The sequence below is a fragment of the Bombina bombina genome, chromosome 7 (assembly GCF_027579735.1).
Source record: "Bombina bombina isolate aBomBom1 chromosome 7, aBomBom1.pri, whole genome shotgun sequence".
NCBI classification, from domain to species: Eukaryota; Metazoa; Chordata; class Amphibia; order Anura; family Bombinatoridae; genus Bombina; species Bombina bombina.
Genome location: NC_069505.1, coordinates 574,371,951 through 574,393,479, shown reverse-complemented (window position 1 = coordinate 574,393,479; position 21,529 = coordinate 574,371,951). Strand labels below are relative to the sequence as shown.

General features: G+C 39.9%; 1 protein-coding gene across 2 annotated transcripts in view; it reads right to left on the bottom strand.

Moving 5' to 3' along the window:
• The window catches only part of EHMT2 (euchromatic histone lysine methyltransferase 2), a 135,154-nt gene extending 114,090 nt beyond the window's left edge, over positions 1–21,064 (bottom strand). For both annotated transcript variants that reach the window (XM_053721981.1, XM_053721982.1), the window contains exons 1-4: positions 20,990–21,064; positions 18,014–18,092; positions 14,417–14,548; positions 11,460–11,656 (exon numbers count right to left, since the gene is read on the bottom strand). In XM_053721981.1, the coding sequence (XP_053577956.1) occupies positions 11,460–11,656; positions 14,417–14,548; positions 18,014–18,092; positions 20,990–21,016 (435 nt within the window). In that variant the 5' untranslated portion in view covers positions 21,017–21,064. The remainder of the gene's footprint in view (positions 1–11,459; positions 11,657–14,416; positions 14,549–18,013; positions 18,093–20,989) is intronic.
• Between the last annotated feature and the right edge of the window lie 465 nt (positions 21,065–21,529).

The window sequence follows — 21,529 nt, the reverse complement described above, 5'->3', positions numbered from 1 at the left end:
TTCACAGCCCCACCACAGTGGCGACCACCCGCAACTCACCCAATCTAACTACCGAAATGGAAAGGTCAACGAGGCTTGGGTAAACTGAAAGCACCCAGCTGGAGCGGTGCCGGCACCTGAAACGAGGCTCTGCAAGATCAGCTGTTCTCCCCACCCACCGGTGCTGCGAGTGGGGATTGAACAACGCAAGTCCTGGTTAACCCTGGCTCCCGCGAGAGGCACCTTCAAAAGGGATCTTACCCCCACAAGCAGCGACGGATCTACCCCACCGATGTTGCGAGGTAGCTGCTGCAGGATAAGCCGATGACCAGGGGGAAAAAAGACCGGTATTACCCTTAGAATCTGAGCTGATTAATCCTAGCCACTGGTCCAGCTACAGACACAGAGCCGCGCAGTGAAGACGGGTGAGTGTGGGTTGGTGGCCCCTGTGTTTTCACACGCTTGTTGCCGAGAAGGGAAGCTGGGGATAAGCCAATAGCTAATCTAAGGGCTGGAACTCACTACTGGGCACAGGAACTTTGGCTTAAGCCCTGGTTGATTAAGCCCTGAAAGGGGAAGAAGTGGGGAGAGAGACAATTAAAATAAGAAATCAAAGCTTGAATTGCTGAACTTTTTGAATCTGCCTTATCCTGCTGAGGCACAACTGATTTAACTTTGTTTTTGCAGTTTTTCAACAAATTTTTGTTAAATGGTGGATTTTATTTAACTCATGAACAATTATTCTGACTTTTGTTTTCCCCTTTCTTCTTTCTCCTTCCTGCTCTTTGGACACTAAAGAGACTAACTATTGCCAGCGGGATTGGGGGCTTAGGAGCTAGCTGGCAACTTGAATGGAAGCTGGCTTTGAAACCGGTTATTGTTCTGCTGCACACAGCAGCTGTAGCCTATACAAGAGCTGAGATTTAAGCCCCAGCTCAGTTGCTTGGGTAGAAATTGCTTCCTGTGAGATTCATGGGAATTGGTCTTGTTTTCACTACCGTTTAATATTTGCTGGTATCAAGAAATAATATTTTTGCTTGTTCCTGCCTGAATGATGTAGGGAAAAAGAGGAAAGAAATTGCTGGTCTTTTTTTTTTCCCTGAACTCCTTTTCTTTCCTCTTTCTCTCCTTTTTTTTCTTTTCTCTGAATGGTATAACTCTGGAAAGGTAGATATAGAACCAAAAGCACATGATCCTGCACAGGTACAGAAATAATTCATTGTTCCAAGAGGCAAGTTAAAATTAAGTCAGCTTTAATTTTCTAAGGCTACTTCCTAAGTGTATTAAGCATTTTTTATCGGTGGGTCATTTGTTCCTAACGGAGCTGTGTGAGACGAAATAGCATCAAGCATTTATTAATCCAGCATTATTTGGTACAAAACTGAATCATCCTATTCTAAGGCCGAGGTTAAGTGCTTAGCAAAAGTACTGAAGTGACCCAGAATAAGTTCAAGGCATCTAAAATTAACCCTATCTATACTGCTTCTTACAGTAATTTTTTCTTGCTGATTACTAATGATTAGTTTTCCTTGAATTCAATTGCTTCTGTTAGCTTAACATTAAGAGTAACATAGAAAATCATTTAGCTTAGATCTAGGTTATTAGTGGTGGCAATTCTGGTCCTTGTCTTGTGGCACCAGACTGTAATTCGCTCACTGGTTTTCCCGGTCTTAAAAATTAAGGGAATTCTTGGTCACTATTTCACCCTATTTCACTTGCACTGTATTTTTGTAGAGGCTAGTTGGTTTTTGGCTCCCCTCTTTTATTTATCACCTTTTCTGGCACCCCTTCTGATAGGCACGTGCCTTTGGCACCCCACTTTCTAAGCACTTCTCTCCCCCCTTTTTTTTTTTTTTCTCTTCCCCTCACTAAAACACCTCCCTCATAGCAGGGCACACTCCCTAACCACTTAATCCACTCGGCGTTTATTGCACGTAATTTTTAGTACACTTCCTTGGTTGTGTATGGATAAATATATCACTTCACCTTCACTCACGGGGAAAAACACTCCGGGTATGGCCGCCAGGAACAAGGACCGTAAGAATAAAATCTTGCCGGGGACGCCGGCAGATACACCTATAGATCCTACACCATCGAACCCCCAAAATCTAACGACTCTAAACTAAACAAATCTTGTTGCAAATATATTAGAAGCTATCACCCCGAAATTTGACTTACTGAAAAATGAAATCAGACAAGATATCTCCCTACTGACCGTAGAGGTCAGACAATTTTCAAAAAGAATCCAAGAGGCAGAACAGAGAATCTCAGATCTGGAGGATATGTCAAATGGTTATTTTTCTAAGCTTGAAGATCACCAATCTGAGATCCTGAAATTAAAAGCTAGGGTAGAAGATTTAGAAAATAGATCAAGGAGGAACAACCTCAGAATTATCGGTATTCCAGAATCAGTTAGGCAGGATGAGCTCATGCAGGTGATGACACACACCTTACCACAACTGTTAAAAATCCCCCCAGCGCAAACAAGCATCGCTATTGAAAGAGTGCACAGGCTGGGGAGGGCTCCTGATTCTTCAACCAATCTCACCAGATTCAGACCAATTATCGCAAAATTCCTGAACTATCAGGATAAAGTATTTCTTCAAGCTTACCGAAAACACCAACCCATTTTTTACAATGGGAATAAAATTTTGTTATTTCAAGATTTCGCTATAGAAACCTCCACAAAGAGGAAGAAGCTCTCTCTGGTCTGTGGTAGGATGCTGAAGATGGGCTGGCAAGCTACGGTTATATATCCAGCCAAACTTAGACTCACACACGATGATCAAATGTTTTTTTTTTTATTCAGCAGCTGACGCTGAGAAAAAGATAGTGGAACATGGGGCTAATTGTTAAATCTATTGTAAAAAATAAGGATTGTGTCAATTCACTAAGGATGATAAAGGGTTTAATTTTTTTTTTTCCTTCTCTTCTCTATCCCTTGGCTTTCTCGCCCCCTCCCCTCCTGCTCGGGCTCTAGAGAGTATAAGGATTACCTGTGTATATCCACTCCCCCTTGTAAAGATACATGAATAATCTTAGGAATAAAGATATTAAAATCACGTCATGGAATATTGGAGGGATTACATCTCCCATCAAACAAAAAACAATCTTGACACACTTACAGAAAACCAAGTCCTTGATAGCGCTACTCCAGGAAACACACTTGAACGCAGAGGAATCGTTAAAATTGAAATCCTCCTGGGTGGCGGAATGTATTTTTGCCCCTTCAGCTAATAGGAGTAAGGGGGTTGCAATCCTGATTGGTAAGAAGCTAACCTACGAAAAACTAGACACTCTGATAGACCCAGACAGCAGGTTTATAATTTTAAAATTAAAAATTGTCAACTCAATTTTCACTATATGCAACTTGTATGCACCAAATATAATTGAGTATGGGTTCTGGGACTCTCTCCAGGCTAAAATCCTGCAAATAGCGGAAGGTCACTTAGTCATAGCAGGGGACTTCAATATGACCCCACAAGCCCCAATAGATAGATTGAGATATGGTGTAAAACAAAAGATAAACAAAAAAGACAAATTGGAAAATAAAATATTCAAATCTATTACGCGAAATCTAGCAGTTAGAGATATCTGGAGGGTTCAAAACCCTGACTCTAGAAAATATACATGCTGTTCTAAAACAACCAAATCTTTATCAAGAATTGATCTGATGTTAATCAATGACAGCCTCTACCACATGGGGGCCAGTGCACATATACCCGAAATTCTATTATCCGATCATGCTCCTATTACATTAAACATTTCAGCCTCAAAGCTTGGCATCAAAAGACAGGTGTTTTATTATCCTAAGTATCTGGACAAGAATGCAAAATTTAGAGAGTGGTTAGAAGAAAGATGGGAGGAATATATTCGAAACAACAAAGACTCAGTGGCGAGTCCTTTGATACAGTGGGAAACAGTGAAAGCGGTACTGAGGGGGGACATAATTGCTTATATGGCAAATATTAAGAGAAAAACCCGTCTGAGGGAAAGACAAGTTATTAATACAGTAATCAATGCTTATAACAGGTATATAAATATATCGTCCAATGAGAACTGGAGAAATTATATCAAAGCCAAAGAAGAAAGAGATACCCTCTTACTTCTTAACGCAACTCAAGCAGATCTTAGATATCAATCTAATTTTTACAAATTTGGCAACAAATCAGGCAAACTATTGGCTAAACTGGTAAAAAACTCAAGATCTTCTAAAACAGTGGAAACCATACGAATTAATAATACATTACTTACCTCAGCGGAAGAAATTTCTGAATCTTTTTTTTTATATTACAAAGCAATTTATGCGGCGAATCCAGTAAACGTGGACATAAAAGAGAGCTTTTGGAAAGACATTCCTCCTATGAAAGTGTCCTCCGAATTTAATTTAGGGCTAAATGCTCCAATAACAGAGCTGGAAGTAAGTCAAGTAATTCAAAGCCTGAAAAAAGATAAAGCCTTGGGTACTGATTCGTTGCCAAATGAATTCTATAAAAGTTTAAGTAAAGCAATCACTCCGCAGTTGACTATTCTTTTTAATTATCTTTTCCAACAGAATAATTTAATACCCCCCAGCTTCTTAGCATCTCATACTATATTAATACCCAAAGCTGATAAAGATCCACAGTGCAGAGAGTCCTACAGACCTATCGCACTTTTGAACACGGATTACAAAATATTCGCTTCAATCATGGGGAAGTAATTCATAAAGATCAGGTGGGGTTTCTTGCAAAAAGAAGCTCCTCATCCAAAATTAGGCAACTCCTCCTATCTATTGACTACTTTAAGAACAGTGAAACGAAGTTAGCAGAAAGTATATCCGACGCGGCGATTATAGCGATCGGCGCCGAGAAGGCGTTTGATCGAGTCAGCCATGATCATATTCTAACCTCACTAAAACAATTTGGATTTCAAGATAAATTTCTAAACCTGGTAAACAATCTATGTAGGCAGGCAACATCTAAATTAGTTATACATGGGCAGGAGTCACAGTCTATACGCTTAGAACAGGGTACAAGACAGGGCTGCCCGCTCTCTCCTTTGTTATTCGATTTGGCAATTGAACCATTGGCTATAAAGATTAGAAACTACATTGAAGGCATTAAGATTAATAAACAGGAGCTGAAAGTGTCTCTCTATGCGGATGATCTGCTTGTCTATGTCTCTAACACTCCCAGGAATATCCCAATAATTCTCAATATAATTGAACAATTTGGCCAATTCGCAGGGTATAAAATGAACAAACAAAAAACTGAACTGCTGTGGTTAAGGAAGACAGGCACGTCATTTTTAAATCATCCATTTAAGACGGTTCTGAAATCATTCCGATATTTGGGGATTAATATCTCTGCAGATCCTCGGGAATGGTATTCTCTAAATCTTACCCCAATTTTTACACGCGCAATTTCACTCATGAGAGATTGGCAGAATTTACCTGTATCTCTTTCGGGGCGTGTTGCCCTATACAAAATGATAATTTTGCCAAAAATATTATATACTCTTCAGAACCTTCCGATCTTTATAAAAACGCAAGATAGCAAGAAATTCAATGTCGCACTAAGGAAATTCATATGGCAGTCAAGGAAACCTAGAGTTGCTCTGCAAAGATTATATCTGGCAAAGCAATTTGCGGGATTAGCTCTCCCAAATCTCTATCTTTATAACCTGGTTTTTCTGGGTCGAACTGCGGCAGATTGGGTGGCAAAAGCGGATTATTTTACGGATAACGGGTTAGAAAATAGCCTAATATTCCCTTTAAAGACAGTATCTCTCTTACATACACCACCTCACTTAATACCTAAATCAGTGAGAAATTTCAAAACTATTCATGTAATAATTCAGGCTTGGAAGAAAATAGGCACACTTCTGGGAATAAATACCAGTATTCCCAGTTATCAAATCTTTATAGGCAACATAGAATTTCAGGAGGGGTCCCAGGCTCTGCACTTGAAAAAATGGCAAGAGCAAGGACTTAGTCAGGTTGCACAGCTTCATCATACAGAGTCAGGAATTATTAAATCTTTTCAAGAACTGAAAGAAGAATTTAATCTCAACAATCAAGATTTCTTTGTATATCTCCAAGCTAGGCACTACACATGTCAGCTGCTTGCTCAGTTTGAGTGGAAGTGGTCGTGGGGAAGGTTGGAGTCATGGCCGGCCCTGATTAGGGCTGGCCGTGTCTCCATATCCCCATGGTATGCCCTCCTGAATTTACAGAAGGGTAATAGTAATGTTGAAAAATTAGCTCAAAAATGGTCGGACTATCTATCTATGAGCATAGATAAGGATACGCATATTGCGAAATCCTTTTCGCTATTACATAATTCTACGATATCTGAAACATGGAGAGAGTCCCATACTAAACTCATATATCAGATCTACTATACACCAGAAAAAGCATTTAGGTGGAATAATGCTGATTTTAAGAAATGCCCAAAATGTAGCCTATTAGCGGCTGATTTACTGCATATGATATGGTCCTGCCCAAAAATAGAACAATTCTGGTATAAACTAGAGTTTTAGCTAGTGAAAGTGGTAAAAATTAAACCTCTAAAACTCTCCCCGTTAAATATTATCTTTTTGATTAACAACAAGGAGGATTTTAGAGATGCCAAGATATCAAATCTTGTACTTCTTGCAGCAAGAAATCTGATCTTCAAAAAATGGAAATCAAGATTTATCCCCACAGTAAATGAAGTCAAAAACTATCTCAAAAAGCAATATAGGATAGAACAACTGGCCACAGATTTAAATGTAGAGGGCGAGATTGTCGCATTCTTTAATAAATGGTCAAAATTTATTAAAAGTTTCTCGCCAAATGAAATAGAGATTATGATAAGCCCATTTCAAAACTCGGAAATAGTTCTCTTGGGTATTTGGTAACGTGGGCCTGGCGTGGAGGGGAGGGGGAGGGAGGAAGGGAAGAGAAAAATTAATATTTCTTCGTTTTCTTTTTTGGGTTTTTTTTTTTTTTTTTTTTTTTTTTTGTGGTGGTCTTGGATTGCTGGAAAATAAAGGTGCCGGGAATTTTCCAAGCACCTAACACTCTGAAATATTTAACAAAAATGTATTATGTGCAAACTAATCTAGTTGCTTTAGATTAGATTCACCCAGCATATCCAGCAGATGGTACTAGCGCAGAATATTTAATTTGTAGCGAGTTATATACCGTATGTACACCAGATTATGGTTTATGGTTGGTTTTGTTGTACCCTGATGTCTTTGAAAAAACTAATAAAAATTAAGATTAAAAAAAATAATAATAATGTTGATAAAAGTTAAAAAAATAGTCTCTCATAAGATAGTGAAAGTTTTTAAATGCATTGGACAGCTGGTCTTGTAACTGAGTGATCCTTCAGTGAATCTGTGAAGTAGACAAAAAAAAAGACAGCGCCTCATAGTGCAGACAACTTCAAAAATGGATATCAAACTTGAAAAGAAAAAGCAAATGTACTCACGAAGGAATTGGCACTCTTGTGGAAAGAAGTGCGAATGTGCAGGCTGACCTTTAGCAGCAGCCAGTACGCTGAGAAGTGGATCCTCCAGGGGATCGGTGGATGCGGCCGTGGACTCTCCTTCAAGCTCACACGGAATCCTATGTCAGTGCGTTGAGAGATGGATCCTCCAGGGGATCGTGATGCAGCCGTGGACTCTCCTTCAAGCTCACACGGAACCTTTGATGTCAGCGTCAGGTCTGGATGTAATTATCTCTCCTGTGTCAGGATCAGGCAGCACAGTGTGCAATAGACGGTTTAAGAAATAAAAACCTCTTGCGAGGCGTGTGTAAAAAACAGGCCAAATCTTTGCTGGATGGAAACCGCAACAGAGTATAATTAAAAGCAGTATAGTTTTAATACAATAACTTGAAATTACAAGTAACAAAGAGCTTAAAAACGCGTTTCTCGTATCCACGCAGCTTGCACCTATGACCCCCCACAGAATTAAACAAAGGAGACTCCCCGGTGTTCACCACCAGACACATGACTACTCCCCACACATAAAGTCTTTGACAGTGGGCGACATGCTGACGGGAACCAAGCTTTTACTAAAAGAGGAAATTGAAGAGAGGTGCGGAGTGCACTTTTCATCTTGGCTGGAATACACACGCCTGGCCCATTACATACAAACACATAAAAATAGAGGCGCTTTTTCCAGACCCCTTACGGCATTTGAAAGCTTATGTACACAACAAACACAACCTAGACACACCATCTCCAAGATCTATTCCATTCTTTCTACTAACACGGGCACGGCGTACCCATCATTTATACACAGATGGTCAGCAGATCTTGACAGACAGATTGATTCTAAAGAGTGGGACAGAGCTTTTAAACACCTGAAAGAGGCCTCCATTTCCTCAGGCATCATAGAAATGAATTACAAATTAATGGCCAGATGGTATCTGACTCCTGCCAGAATCTGCCGGATATATGGAAGGGGCAGCGGGAGATGCTGGAGAGGGTGTGGTGAGGAGGCAGATGTGCTTCACATCTGGTGGTCCTGTGAGAGGCTGGGTTCTCTGTGGTCGGACGTGTTGTCAGAAATCAATGCAAAGCTAGGACTGCGGATCCCAGAGGATCCGGGGATCCTGGTATTCCTGGGTCTGCCCAGAGTGGGGAGTAGATCCAGGAGGTCCCTACTACACCTTATGCTGAACAGTGTCAAGGCTCTCATTCCGAGAAAATGGAAGTCCAGAGAGGTCCCCTCGTTGTTGGAATGGAGGGCTCAGGTTTCCTTACTTTTAGGACTAGAGAGATATCATTACTTAAAAAGCGGTAACCTAGACATTCATGAAGCTATGTTGGAAATATGGAACCCTCCCGCTGTTGGCCACACTGGCCAGTAAGGGGGGAATATTTGCACGTACGCTAAGCCGGCACCCTCCTCCCCCCTACCCACTACCGTTACCTACCAATGCCCCACCCCCCTCCCCTTTTTTTTTTTTTTTTTCCTTCCCTTCCTTCTCCTCCCCCCCCCTAATTATCCCCCTCACAGACTTCTTATCTTTCTACTCTAACCCTCAACTTCCCCTCCGCTACACACCTTAACTTAATCTTTTCTTCTGAATACTCTTTTAACAGTACTATGATGCCTCTTCATTTCCCCTGTTGGGACTTTCCTTACTGAATCGACCCCTATTGTTAAAAAGGAGCATTATTTTAAGTATATGGCCCTACAACACGGTTTATCTAAAACTTTATTTTTGACATGGAGCATTAACTCCTTACTCAGTTTTACTACTGTGGGCCTGGTTACTACTGCTTGTGGAAAATTTATGTACATTTTTCTTTTCATTGTAACCACTCGCTGTATTTGTATGTTATATGCTCAATAAAAATCTTTAAACATAAAAACGCGTTTCTCGGCCACTAGCTCCTGGCCGTTTCCTCAGTTAGCTAGTGGCCGAGAAACGTTTTTAAGCTCTTTGTTACTTGTAATTTCAAGTTATTGTATTAAAACTATACTGCTTTTAATTATACTCTGTTGCGGTTTCCATCCAGCAAAGATTTGGCCTGTTTTTTACACACGCCTCGCAAGAGGTTTTTATTTCTTAAACCGTCTATTGCACACTGTGCTGCCTGATCCTGACACAGGAGAGATTACATCCAGACCTGACGCTGACATCAAAGGTTCCGTGTGAGCTTGAAGGAGAGTCCACAGCTGCATCACAGATCCCCTGGAGGATCCATCTCTCAGCGCACTGACATAGGATTCCGTGTGAGCTTGAAGGAGAGTCCACGGCCGCATCAACCGATCCCCTGGAGGATCCACTTCTCAGCGTATACTGACTGCTGCTAAAGGTCAGCCTGCACATTCGCACTTCTTTCCACAAGAGTGCCAATTCCTTCGTGAGTACATTTGCTTTTTCTTTTCAAGTTTGATATCCATTTTTGAAGTTGTCTGCACTATGAGGCGCTGTCTTTTTTTTGTCTACTTCACATAATAATGTAATGTTGGAATTTCATTTTGGTATATTAGAATTACATTGGCTCATTTCATAGTGTTAGGAAATATTAAGAAAGCTATTTTTTGCAGCATTGAGAAACAAGTTTGAAGTATGTGAAATAATATGTAGTCTGGATGAGAGATTGGAAATTCTACTTTGATATATTAGAATTGTATTATTCAGCTTAGTTTGGCTAATTTCATAGTGTTAGGACCAGTCTACCGTGGGACACCTTGTAAGTGGTGACTGGCTGAGCAGAATATGGCCATATTGTGTGACTAAGATCCCATCTTTATTTTTTTTTAAATGAAGAAATATTAAGAAGTAGGGTTGCACCGATACCAAGTATTTGCATGAGTACTTGTACTCGTGCAAATGCACCGATACTTAAACCGATACCTCCAATTCCTACCCATATGCCATAGTGTGGCTTTTTCAAACTGTATGTTCCCATTCCATTTTAAGCTGGAGTGGAGACTTAACTAAAAATTGTTCACTTCTGTTCTGCCAATACAAATTGCTGTTATTTGTATTATTTTACGTCAGAGCAGTGCTTTAAAAGCTGCTACTTTACATCTGGAAGCCTCTCATCTTTCACAATTATTCTCAAAATATACTGTACTCTGAGGAACACCCTTAGCCAGGGCTGGACTTGGAATAAAAAGCAGCCCTGGAAAAATATGAAGACCAGCCCTATTTTCTGTTGAGTCAGTAGAATACAAATACCCCATTTTTCTCAAAGGGGATTACTGGGATACTCCTTCCCCAATATTATTTTCAGAATTAAATTATACGACTTTGTATTAAGTACAAGTGTCAGATTTATCAGTTATATAGGCACCCTACAACCCAATTGCATCCAGTAATCGCCCTTTAAATTGTAGCTTTCCAGTCCCAGCTGCTGCAGCTGTTATTTATTGTTGTTGTTATTTATATATGTTATTGTAATAATTTTATGTATAAACAAGTTCTATGAACTTTGTGACAACAAGCACATAAAACTGTTTTATTATTTCATAATGTCTTTTGAGATACAGTTCATAATTATAAAGAAGTGATCTTAAATCATTAGTCTGTATTGTGCTTGGTAAACTGTCATGACATTAAAAAAGTATCGGTAATTGGTATCGGTGAGTATTTGAAAAAAAGTATCTGTACTTGTACTCGGTCTTAAAAAAATGGTATCGGTGCAACCCTATTAAGAAGGCAATTTTTTGCAGCATTAAGAAAAAAGTTTAAATATGTGAAATAAATGGTCTCATGTGTTTTGAGGTGCGCCAATATCCGTTTCTAAATATTATATATATATATATATACACACACACACACACAGACAGAGACAGGGCTTGAAACAAGCCAAGAAAATTAGGCTTTATCAGAAAAGTATAACGTTTGTCAATTTATATTAATACTAATGTCAGTTATATCACTAAATCAGGAAGAAAACAAGTTTCCATAGAATGGCCATGAAAAATGTAATACTACTTGCAGCACTTTATGCCCTGCCCTAATGTTATATATAATTTCTACTTACGGGGGCTGCACGAGGCATGGTCTTCCTAGCACGGTGAACCTTGTCTGTTCCGTCCCTGGTTATACTCAGCAATCTCATGGCTAGGCTCTGGGTAGTGTGGGGAAGTTTTCCGGCTCCGGTTAAAGACATCTTTGCTCTGCTGGGAACGGGTGAGGAGGAGTTGGAAGGAGGAGTGGGGAAGGACTTGGAGGCATGGCCTGAGAAAGCAGACAAGAAAAATTAAAGGGACAGTCTAGTCCAAAATAAACTTTCATGATTCAGATAGGGCATGTAAATTTAAACAACTTTCCAATTTACTTTTATCACCAATTTTGCTTTGTTCTCTTGGTATTCTTAGTTGAAAGCTAAACCTAGGAGGCTCATATGCTAATTTCTTAGACTTTGAAGGCCGCCTCTTATGTAAAATGCATTATGACAGCTTTTCACCATTTTCACCAGTAGAGGGCGTTAGTTCATGTGTTTCATATAGATAACATTGAGCTCATGCACGTGGGGTTACCTAGGAGTCAGCACTGATTGGCTAAAATGCAAGTCTGTCAAAAGAACTGAAATAAGAGGGCAGTTTACAGAGGTTTAGATACAAGGTAATCACAGAGGTAAAAAGCGTATTTCTATAATAGTGTTGGTTATGCAAAACTAGGGAATGGGTAATAAAGGGATTATCTATCTTTTTAAAAAACAAACATTCTGGTGTTAACTGTCCCTTTAATGTAAAAATTAATGTATACAACAGTGTTTGTGTATGAGTAATAAGACCATGAATACAAATAAATAAAACATATATATGTTTTAAAGGCTCTAATTGTCTCAAAAGATTTGACAAGTAGTGAGTTTGCACGCTATAGTTTGGGCCGAAGAAAATTTAAAGGGACACTAAAAGTAAAAACAAAAAACTTTCATGATTCAGATAGAGCATGCCGTTCGTTATAAGAGGCTTTCCAGTGTACTTCCTTTTTTCAAATTGAGCAGTCTTTTTATAGGCACACTTTCTGAGGCACCAGCTCCTACTGAGCATGTGCAAGAGTTCACAGAGTATATGTGTATGAGCCTGTGATTGGCTGATGACTCACTTGATACAGGGGGTCGGCAAATTAAAGTCAATTTTGAAATCTGTCAGAACACAAGTACTGCTCATTAAAAATGAAGTGGTATTGCATTTTTTTATGCACTTGTTGATTATGGAATTGTACTGTATTTATTGGTCATTTAATATTCAATACGTTAAAGGGATATGAAACCCAAATTTGTTCATGATTGAGATAGAGCAGCAGTTTTGAGCACCTTTCTAATTTACTCCTATTATCAATTATTCTTCATTCTCTTGGAATCTTTATTTGGAAAACAGGAATGTAAGCTTAGGAGCCGGCCCATTTTTGGTTTAGCACCTGGGTATCGTTTGCTGATTGGTGGCTAAAATAAAGATACCAAGAGAACGAAGAAAAATTGATAATAGGAGTAAAATTGATAATAGGAGTAAATTAGAAAGTTGCTTAAATTGCTGTTCTATGTGAATAATGAAAAGAAAATTAGACATGTGCATTCGTTGCAACAAATGTCGAATATGTTGGCTACCAAATGCATTCGGCTCTATTCGGAGCCCGATATCTTCATGTGAAAGTGAAACACACAAAGATCTGGATTTTCACACAAAGATATCCAGCTCCAAATAGAGCTAAATGAGGCTGACAGACAACATATTCGGCATTGGTTGCAAGAAATGCACGTGTATTAACTATACATAGCTATTTACCTTTGTAAACTGTGGACTTTATGGGAAAACAGGAAGTGCCAACTCCAGACTTGATGTACCCATCACCGCTATATTCCACATAGCCATTATTCGCTCACTCTAGTAACTCATTTATATCTGTGCATAATTGGTCCCAGCAGAGGAGATACAAAAATGCAGACTACAATATGGTGGTGCCCTTGTGTCATTCCCACGATAATTACACTTATGTGTATTAAGTCTCCCTAAGGGAAAAAGGTGCAACGTGGACTCTTTGCTCAGTGTGCTTAGAGGAATATGGCTGCACCTCACTGACGAGGCCCAATGAAGGCCGAAACGATTGTCAGCGGTTGTCATGTGACTTGTTCAGACAGGACAGTCAACATAAGGCTATTTCCTAATTGAGTAGCATGCAAACATCTAACAGGCAAAAAAATCATAACTGCAAACATTTTTTTAACTATATTAAAATGTGATTGTTTTTCTGGGTGCCAACCGCCCAATATTTCCATATATGGATGAGCCAACCATTTTCATAGTCGGCCGATTGGCGAGTTAGAGGATTGTGTGCACGAGTGAGCATACGCGGTATGATTATAATGTCGTCACTGGTAACATCAGCTCCGTGCACAGCAAGCACTGAGCAGTGCATGCTATATAATTTATGCTGCCGGGCTTTCAACAATCTGTCCCATAATCATAAAGAGCTAATTTTGTATACGTGATGATTACCAAAACTCCAGAATATATACACTATAACAATGACCTGAGCATGCGCGCAGGCACCAATCATGACAAACTAGCCCTGCATGCACACGCACTCTGGACAACAGTGGGAGAATTGGATGAGCTGTTTGAGAAACACAGCCTACATTTTTACAGATATGGATGGGTGGTGCAAATGGCGGCACGAAAGTGGAAGGATCTGCATATTTCAAGTAACAAAAAAAACAAACGTACATTTTGCTAGTTAGATGTTTGCATGCTACACAATTAGGAAATAGCTTTATCTCAGGATGTTTACTGTCCAATTAAGCACACAGTCAGGGGTGAGTGGTGCTGCAATAATAAAATGCCCCTTTAGATTTCTAGTCTTCTGTTCAACAAACATTCTCTAGACAAAAGTACCGAACAACAAAATTAAGTTCATCCTTTAGTATCTCCTGTTTTCAATTCTTCCCGTCCCAGAATATTGTATCGGTCGTTACCACAAATCCTGTGCTCTCACCTGGCAGGCCCCTTGACACTGGGGAAAAGGTGATGTTTTCCCTTCCTTCGTCTCCCTTATCCTCCTTTGGGGTCGCCACAGACATCGGCTCTACCTCTCCATTGCCTTTTACCCCTTCTGCAACCGAAGAGACTGAAACAGACGTGTGAACAATTAAAATAACAGTTTAGAACAGGGGTCGACATATCAGTTTAACATTTTGGAACCAGTAAGAATATTTAGTAGCCTGATATACTTTTTCAAAGCCAGACAATGGTATACTATCTGTATATAGCTCTATGGAGAATAGCCCTAAAAGTTAGGAGCCAGTGGCTCCTGGGTTTGTCGAGCTCTGGTTTAGAATATACATGCAAGTGGTGTATACATTTACATACAAGACCTGTCTTAGAAATAAGCAAACAACCAACCAGAGGACATATTGTCTGAGAAACTCCAATCAGAATGCAGTCCTGGACACTCATTACAATGTAGTAAGAGTCTGAAGCGTTACTGCTCATGTGCAGAATATTCACTTCAGTCTCTTGTTAATCATAGCAATGAGAAGCCCATAGCATTTAAAGGGCCGTGATACGTAAACAATGGGGTTGATTTATCAAGTGTCAAGAGGACATGATTCGCTATAGCAAATCATGTTTACTTGATATTGCTAAATGCAGAAAGCATACGCTGTATCACACTTCTCATTGCACAAGCATTTCTGGTGAAATGCTTGTGCAATGCGACCCCCTGCTCACTAGCAGCCAATCGGGCGCTAGCAGGGGCTGTCAGTCATCCCGACTGGATCGGGATGATTTCGATCTGCCACCTAAAAGGCGAGCCTGAAACAAGAGAAGCAATAGCTTTTACTGTGCACGGAGCATATGTACATATGGCTCATTCATCCTTATTCAAAGATCATGGTATGTGCAGACAGCTTATATTGCGTTGGCGATTACTTTACTTACACCATCACAGACCGATAAAAGTCAACTGTATGAATGAAAGTGCACTGGCCATATGTACATATGGTCAGTGGACAGATAAAGTGCAAAAAAAATGCTTCTCTTTAAAACTAAAAATGCGTTCACATTATCGGTCAAAATATTTATTGGGTTTAGACTAGTTTTTAAATTTAATATATAACGAAAGGAAAAAAAAAACAAAAAACTAAATTCATGGACTTAAGGTATGAATAAAACCACTGCCAATATTATACAAATATCCAGCCCCCCCCCCACAAAAAAAAAAAAAAAGATTTAAAAATTATCATCAATGATATCGGATTAAGATCTAGTGTAAAAAAATCACAAATTTTCTTGTTACAAACAAAATGTATTCAAGGTTGTAGTAAAATACAAACTTGAAACTTAGTATGCACAATCTTTAAAGGAATATGAAACCCACATTTTTTCTTTCATGATTCGGATAGAGCACCAATTTTAAGCAACTTTCTAATTTACCCCTTTTATCACTCTCTTCGTTCTCTTGGTATCTTTATTTGAAAAAGCAGGAATGTAAGTTTAGGAGCCAGCCCATTTTTGGTTCAGCACCCTGGGTCGTGCTTGCTGATTGGTAGCTATATTTAGTACATTGAAAAGTCTCAACCTTTTAACGTTGTTATGTTCTATTCCGTCCTAACCGCGCCGGGCTTTAGCGCCGTTAGGCCGAAATAGAATGTCCTAACCCTTTGGCTATCCTGAAGCCAACGGCTCTTCCAGGATGCGATTACGGTCTGGAGGGCGTGCCTAGCGTCATAGGAACGACCCCCTGACCTGATCCCATCATTGAAATCTCGCGATCATGCACGTTGTTCCGATGTAGACAAATTAACCCTGTCATGAAAGGGTTAAAGGAACAGTCTACTTGAAAATATTGTTTACAAAGATAGATATTCCGTGTATTACCTATTCCCTAGTTTTGCATAACCAACACTGTTATATTAATATACTTTTAACCTCTGTGATTATCTTGCATCTAAGTCTCTGCAGACTGCCCCCTTATCTCAGTGCTTTTTACAAACTTGCATTTTAGCCAATTAGTTCTGACTCCTACAGAAAGATACAATCAAAACCGAATCAAATGAAGAGTAACACAGTTTTATTATAGCCCAACACTCTATAGCAGCTACTCACAAGATAAAACTTTAAAACAAGCATCTTCCTAAAACATCCTAGTAAAAAGCACTTTGCTTCAAGTCTTGCGTGGTCTTGAATTATCCGATTCAGGCATCAGTGAGTTTCAGGGTCAAGTCGTTGCATCACTTTTATTGCCACTGAAAATAGAAACATGAACACATTGACCTCTCACTGACACCAAACAATTCTGGTCACGTAGATGTGGTAATTGCTTGTGTGGGCGGGGCAATTACCAAGGCCATGTGACTGGGATTGTTTTGTGTCAGTGCAAAGTCAAATGTGTTAGTGTGTGTATGTATATATATATATATATATATATATATATATATATATATATATATATATATATATATATTACTATTTACAGCACATATGTATTGCTATTAGCGGCACAACTTTTTTCTATTTACTATAGTAAATAGTTCTGAGTGAGAACAATATTATCTATATGGCACACATGAACTAGTAATGTCTGGCTGTGAAAAGCTAATAAAATGCACTGAGATAAAAGGTTACCTGTAGGGGCTTAGAAACAGTCAGAGATTTAGAAGTTATAATCTATCTTTCTAATTAATAAAAAAGTAGACTTTCCTTTCAAAATTACAGGCTCTATCTGAATCATCATGATTAAAGGGACACTAAACCCAAGTTTTTTCTTTCATGATTCAGATAGAGCATGGAATTTTAAGCAACTTTCTAATTTACTCCTATTAACAATTTTTCTTCATTCTCTTGCTATCTTTATTTTAAAAGCAGGAATGTAAATATTAGCAGCCAGACCGTTTTAGGTTCAGCACCATGGATAGCGCTTGTTTATTGGAGGCTGACATTTACCCACCAATAAGCAAGCATAACCCAGGTTCTCAAACAAAAATGGGCCGGCTCCTATGCATCACATTGCTGCTTTTAAAATAAAGATAGCAAGAGTAAGAAAAATTGCTAATAGGAGTAAATAAGAAAGTTGTTTAAAATTGCCTGCTCAATCTGAATCATGAAAGACAAAGTTTGGCTTTAGTGTCCCTTTAATTCTAGCTTTCACGTCCCTAAGAGCACTTTTATGTCACTTTAAAGGACCAGTATATACAGTAGATTGTCTATGTGCACTCCCCTGTATCATGTGACAGTCATCAGCCAATCACAAATGCATATAAGTATATTCTGTGAATTCTTGCACATGCTCAGTAGGAGCTGGTGACTCAAAAAGTGTAAATATAAAAGACTGAACATTTAATTAATGGAAATAAATTGTGAAGTTGTTTAAAATTGCTGCTCTATCTGAATCCTGAAAGTTTAATTTTGACTTGAGTGCCCCTACCTCAAATCAGCCTCGGTTTTCAGAAGTGTTTTACAGCAAATGCAGACAAAAAAGTTGTATATTTCAATTTTTTATATCCTACGTTAAACAATTTGATGGGGAATTACAGTTTGCATGTAATGCCCCTTCTACAACGCATACATGTGTATCGCACCCTCTCCCTAGTACCTTGGTTAGCGCTGGCAGACGCTTCCATGATGTCTCCCTTGTGGGGTTCGTCTCTCTCGAGGTCTTGCGCTGAGAGCGCCTGAAGAGAGAGAATATAAAAAGCTGAGTGACAGTCCTCAAAGATCTCCCATAAACAGGAGTCGCTTCTATTCTCGGTTAGCTATCCCCCGATCTTTTCACGTCACTTCCTGTCATCTTTTTGTCTACATGTCATGTTCTGATGACATTTGAGGATCCCACACACATAAAGATTAGACTTGTCTGCAAGTCTCTCTCTTTTCAATCATCCCTTAAGGTATAGACTTGGTGTTAATCTACCCCACTATCTCAAACACCTTGAGACCTTCATGCCTCTCTTCAATAAATTATGTCCTCTTTTGTCTCCTCAAATACCATTTCTCTAAACATTTTATTGAGTTTCTTCTTACCTAAGAAGGCACTTACACTCATCTGTCCTATCTCTCTCACCCATACTCATCTTTTGTTGGCCACTCTCTCATACATCTCATCCCTTTCTCTCCCTCTGTCCTCTCTCTCGTCAGTCCTCTCTCATTCATCACCTCACACTCTGGTCTGACCCCGCTCTCATCCATAACTTTATTGCATATATTGTGGTAAGCAGAAACCCTTATCTAAACGTGCACCGTATGAAACGGAAATACTGCTTCTGTGTCTTGTGATTATATTGCTCTCTCATCCAATCTTCTTTCTTGTTTGTCCCCCATCTCATCCACAACCTCACAATCGTGTGCGTCACCTCAACTATTAGCTCAACATTCTCTCGTGCCTTCCGTCTCTCATCCATTCTTTTACACACTCTCCCTCCCTGTCATCCATACCCTTAGACGCTCTTCTCTCCCTCATCCATTCCCTTAAACCCTATTCCCTCCCCTTATCACAGCATTACGCTCTTTCTTAAATCCCCTTTCTCATCCATCCCCTTAAGCTTTCTCATCCATACCCTTATACCCTCTTCCCTCCCCTCATCCACAGCATTACACTCTCTTCCCTCCCCTCACTCAACCATACCTTTATGCTCTCTTCTCTCCCTTATCCAAACCCTTACACTCTATCTTCCCTCCCTTCTCTCATCCATACCCTTATACCACTGGTTTTCAAACCTTTCCTCAGGCCTCCCAACAGGCCAAGTTTTTAGGATTACCTTGGATGAGAGTGTAAAATAACCATGTTTACTAATCAGCTAATTATTTCACCTGTGCTCCGGTTCAAATATTCTTAAAGTCTAGACAGGTTTATAAAAAAAAATGCTATTCGCTCTCTCTCTTCCCTCCCCTATCCATACCCCTACACTCTCATCCATAGCCTTAAGCATTCTTCCCTCAACTAGGGTTGCCACCTCGGCCATGTTTTCCTGGACACTTATGAGTTACACATGCTGCAGGGCGTGCCGAGGGAAACGTGCATTGTGCTGCTGGACAGCACAAAAATAGTGACCCTGGACAGAACTATTCATGTTCCTCCCTGCATGCCATGCATCATGTGTATCTCATAAGTGTCCAGGAAAACATGGCCAAAGTGGCAACACTGCCCACAGCTCTCATCTATACCCTAATACACTCTATTCTCTCCTCTCTCATCCATACCCTTACGCTGTCTTCCCTTTCATCCATACCCTTACTCTCTTCCCTCCCCTCTCTCATCCATACCCTTACGCTCTCTTCCCTCCCCTCTCTCATCCATACCCTTACGCTCTTCCCACTCACCCATGCCCTTACGCTCTCTCTTCTCTCCCCTCATTTATACCCTTACGCTCTCTCTTTCCTCCCCTCTCATCCATATACCCTTACACACACTTATTTTCCCTTTCTCTAGTTTTCCATTCATACAGACTGTCACTCTTTTATTTAGTCTTTCTCTTTCTTGCATTTTCTTATGATTTCCCACTATCTCGTTCACTCCTCTATGTTATTCTCATCACGATCCTTTATATAATTTTCATCTTTATTTCTACACATTTCCCTGCGGTAAAATCTTAGTTTAGCGTTCTAAATTATTTTCTCAGCCATATCTTATTTTGCTGTGTGCGCAGGTGTCGAGCTGCCCTTTAAGGTTGCGCTGCATGCACATTACGGTGATCTGTCCCTTTAAGGCTGTGTGCGCATGTGTCGAGCTGCCCTTTAAGGTTGCACTGTGTCCACATTACGGTGATCTCTCCCTTTAAGGCTCTGTGCGCAGATGTCGAGCTGCCCTTTAAGGTTGCGCTGCGTATACATTACAGTGATGTGTCCCTTTAAGGCTCTGTGCTCAGGTGTCAAGCTGCCCTTTAAGGTTGCGCTGCATAAACATTACTGTGATCTGTCCCTTTAAGACTGCGTGCGTGTGGTGCTAGTTGACCCTTTCAAGGCTGTGTGTTTTTTTTGTCTGTCCCTTTAAGACTGTGTGACCAGGTGCTATCCTGCCCTTTAAGGCTGTGTGAACATTATTTCCTCAGCAGTTTGTACAGTTGTTACTGAGAGGGCTGCTTTAAGTGTCTGTGTACAGTAAACAGTTACAAATGTATAAAAACCTGTAGGCTGAGGGTTTGATACAATGTATCCATGTAGGTGAGCAGAGCTGGCTGGCTGTGGGAAGTCTATGGGGAAAACAGGGACTTTACACCCCAAAATAGGGCTCCCCCTTTTGTTCCTGGAGACACAAACACTGCAGCATTGTTGGTAGCCCTCATCTGAACCCCCACGCCAATTTTTGTAGGAAAATAATAAGATATGGCTGAGAAAATCATTTAGAACGCTAAACTAAGATTTTACCTTCCCTGCTACTGTCATTTCTGTAGAGATACATATTCATCACTTCAATCCTCCTCTCATTCATAACACCTATATTTGTTCATGTCTCTACTGTACTTCTCTTATTTCCATATCTCTCTACTCGTGGTAAATTTAATTGTGTTCCCCATTATTTATCCCTCTACCCTAAAGGGCTTTTTAATTTTAATTTTTCACACTCTCTTCTCACTCGTTCTCTTTCTCCCGCCGCCTCCATGGCTCCCCAGTCCCCAGCAGAGCTTCCGGTCCCAACTCTGACCTCACATCCGTTTTCGGACACGCAACACTCCATGCGGAAGTTGGGAAGGATTACGATTGCTCTGCTCGCTCTCTGATTAGTCCTTACGTTGCTATGGAGACATTGTTTAGCATTTGCGTTCCAAAACGCGTAATCGAAGTCGTCTTTGATTGGGTATCTTGTATTCAAGCCTCGTTATGATCTTCACATCTCAACCCAACCTAGGATAGGTCTCTGTACCTCAATGCAAATAAGTTTTGTCAGCATGTGAATCTTAAAAGGGCAACGCCACTTAAGGAGGGATCTCATTAAAATAGACAAGCCCAACCCGTTGGAAATGTCAAAAACAAACATTGTTTAGTTAAAAAAAAGATATAAAATAAAATTACTCACCAGTTCCTGTAATAGATCTGTTTCCTGCCACTCTTTACTGTCTATTTGGTTTAGGTTTGTGGTATAATTTCACATTTAAATGGATATTAAAAAATAAAT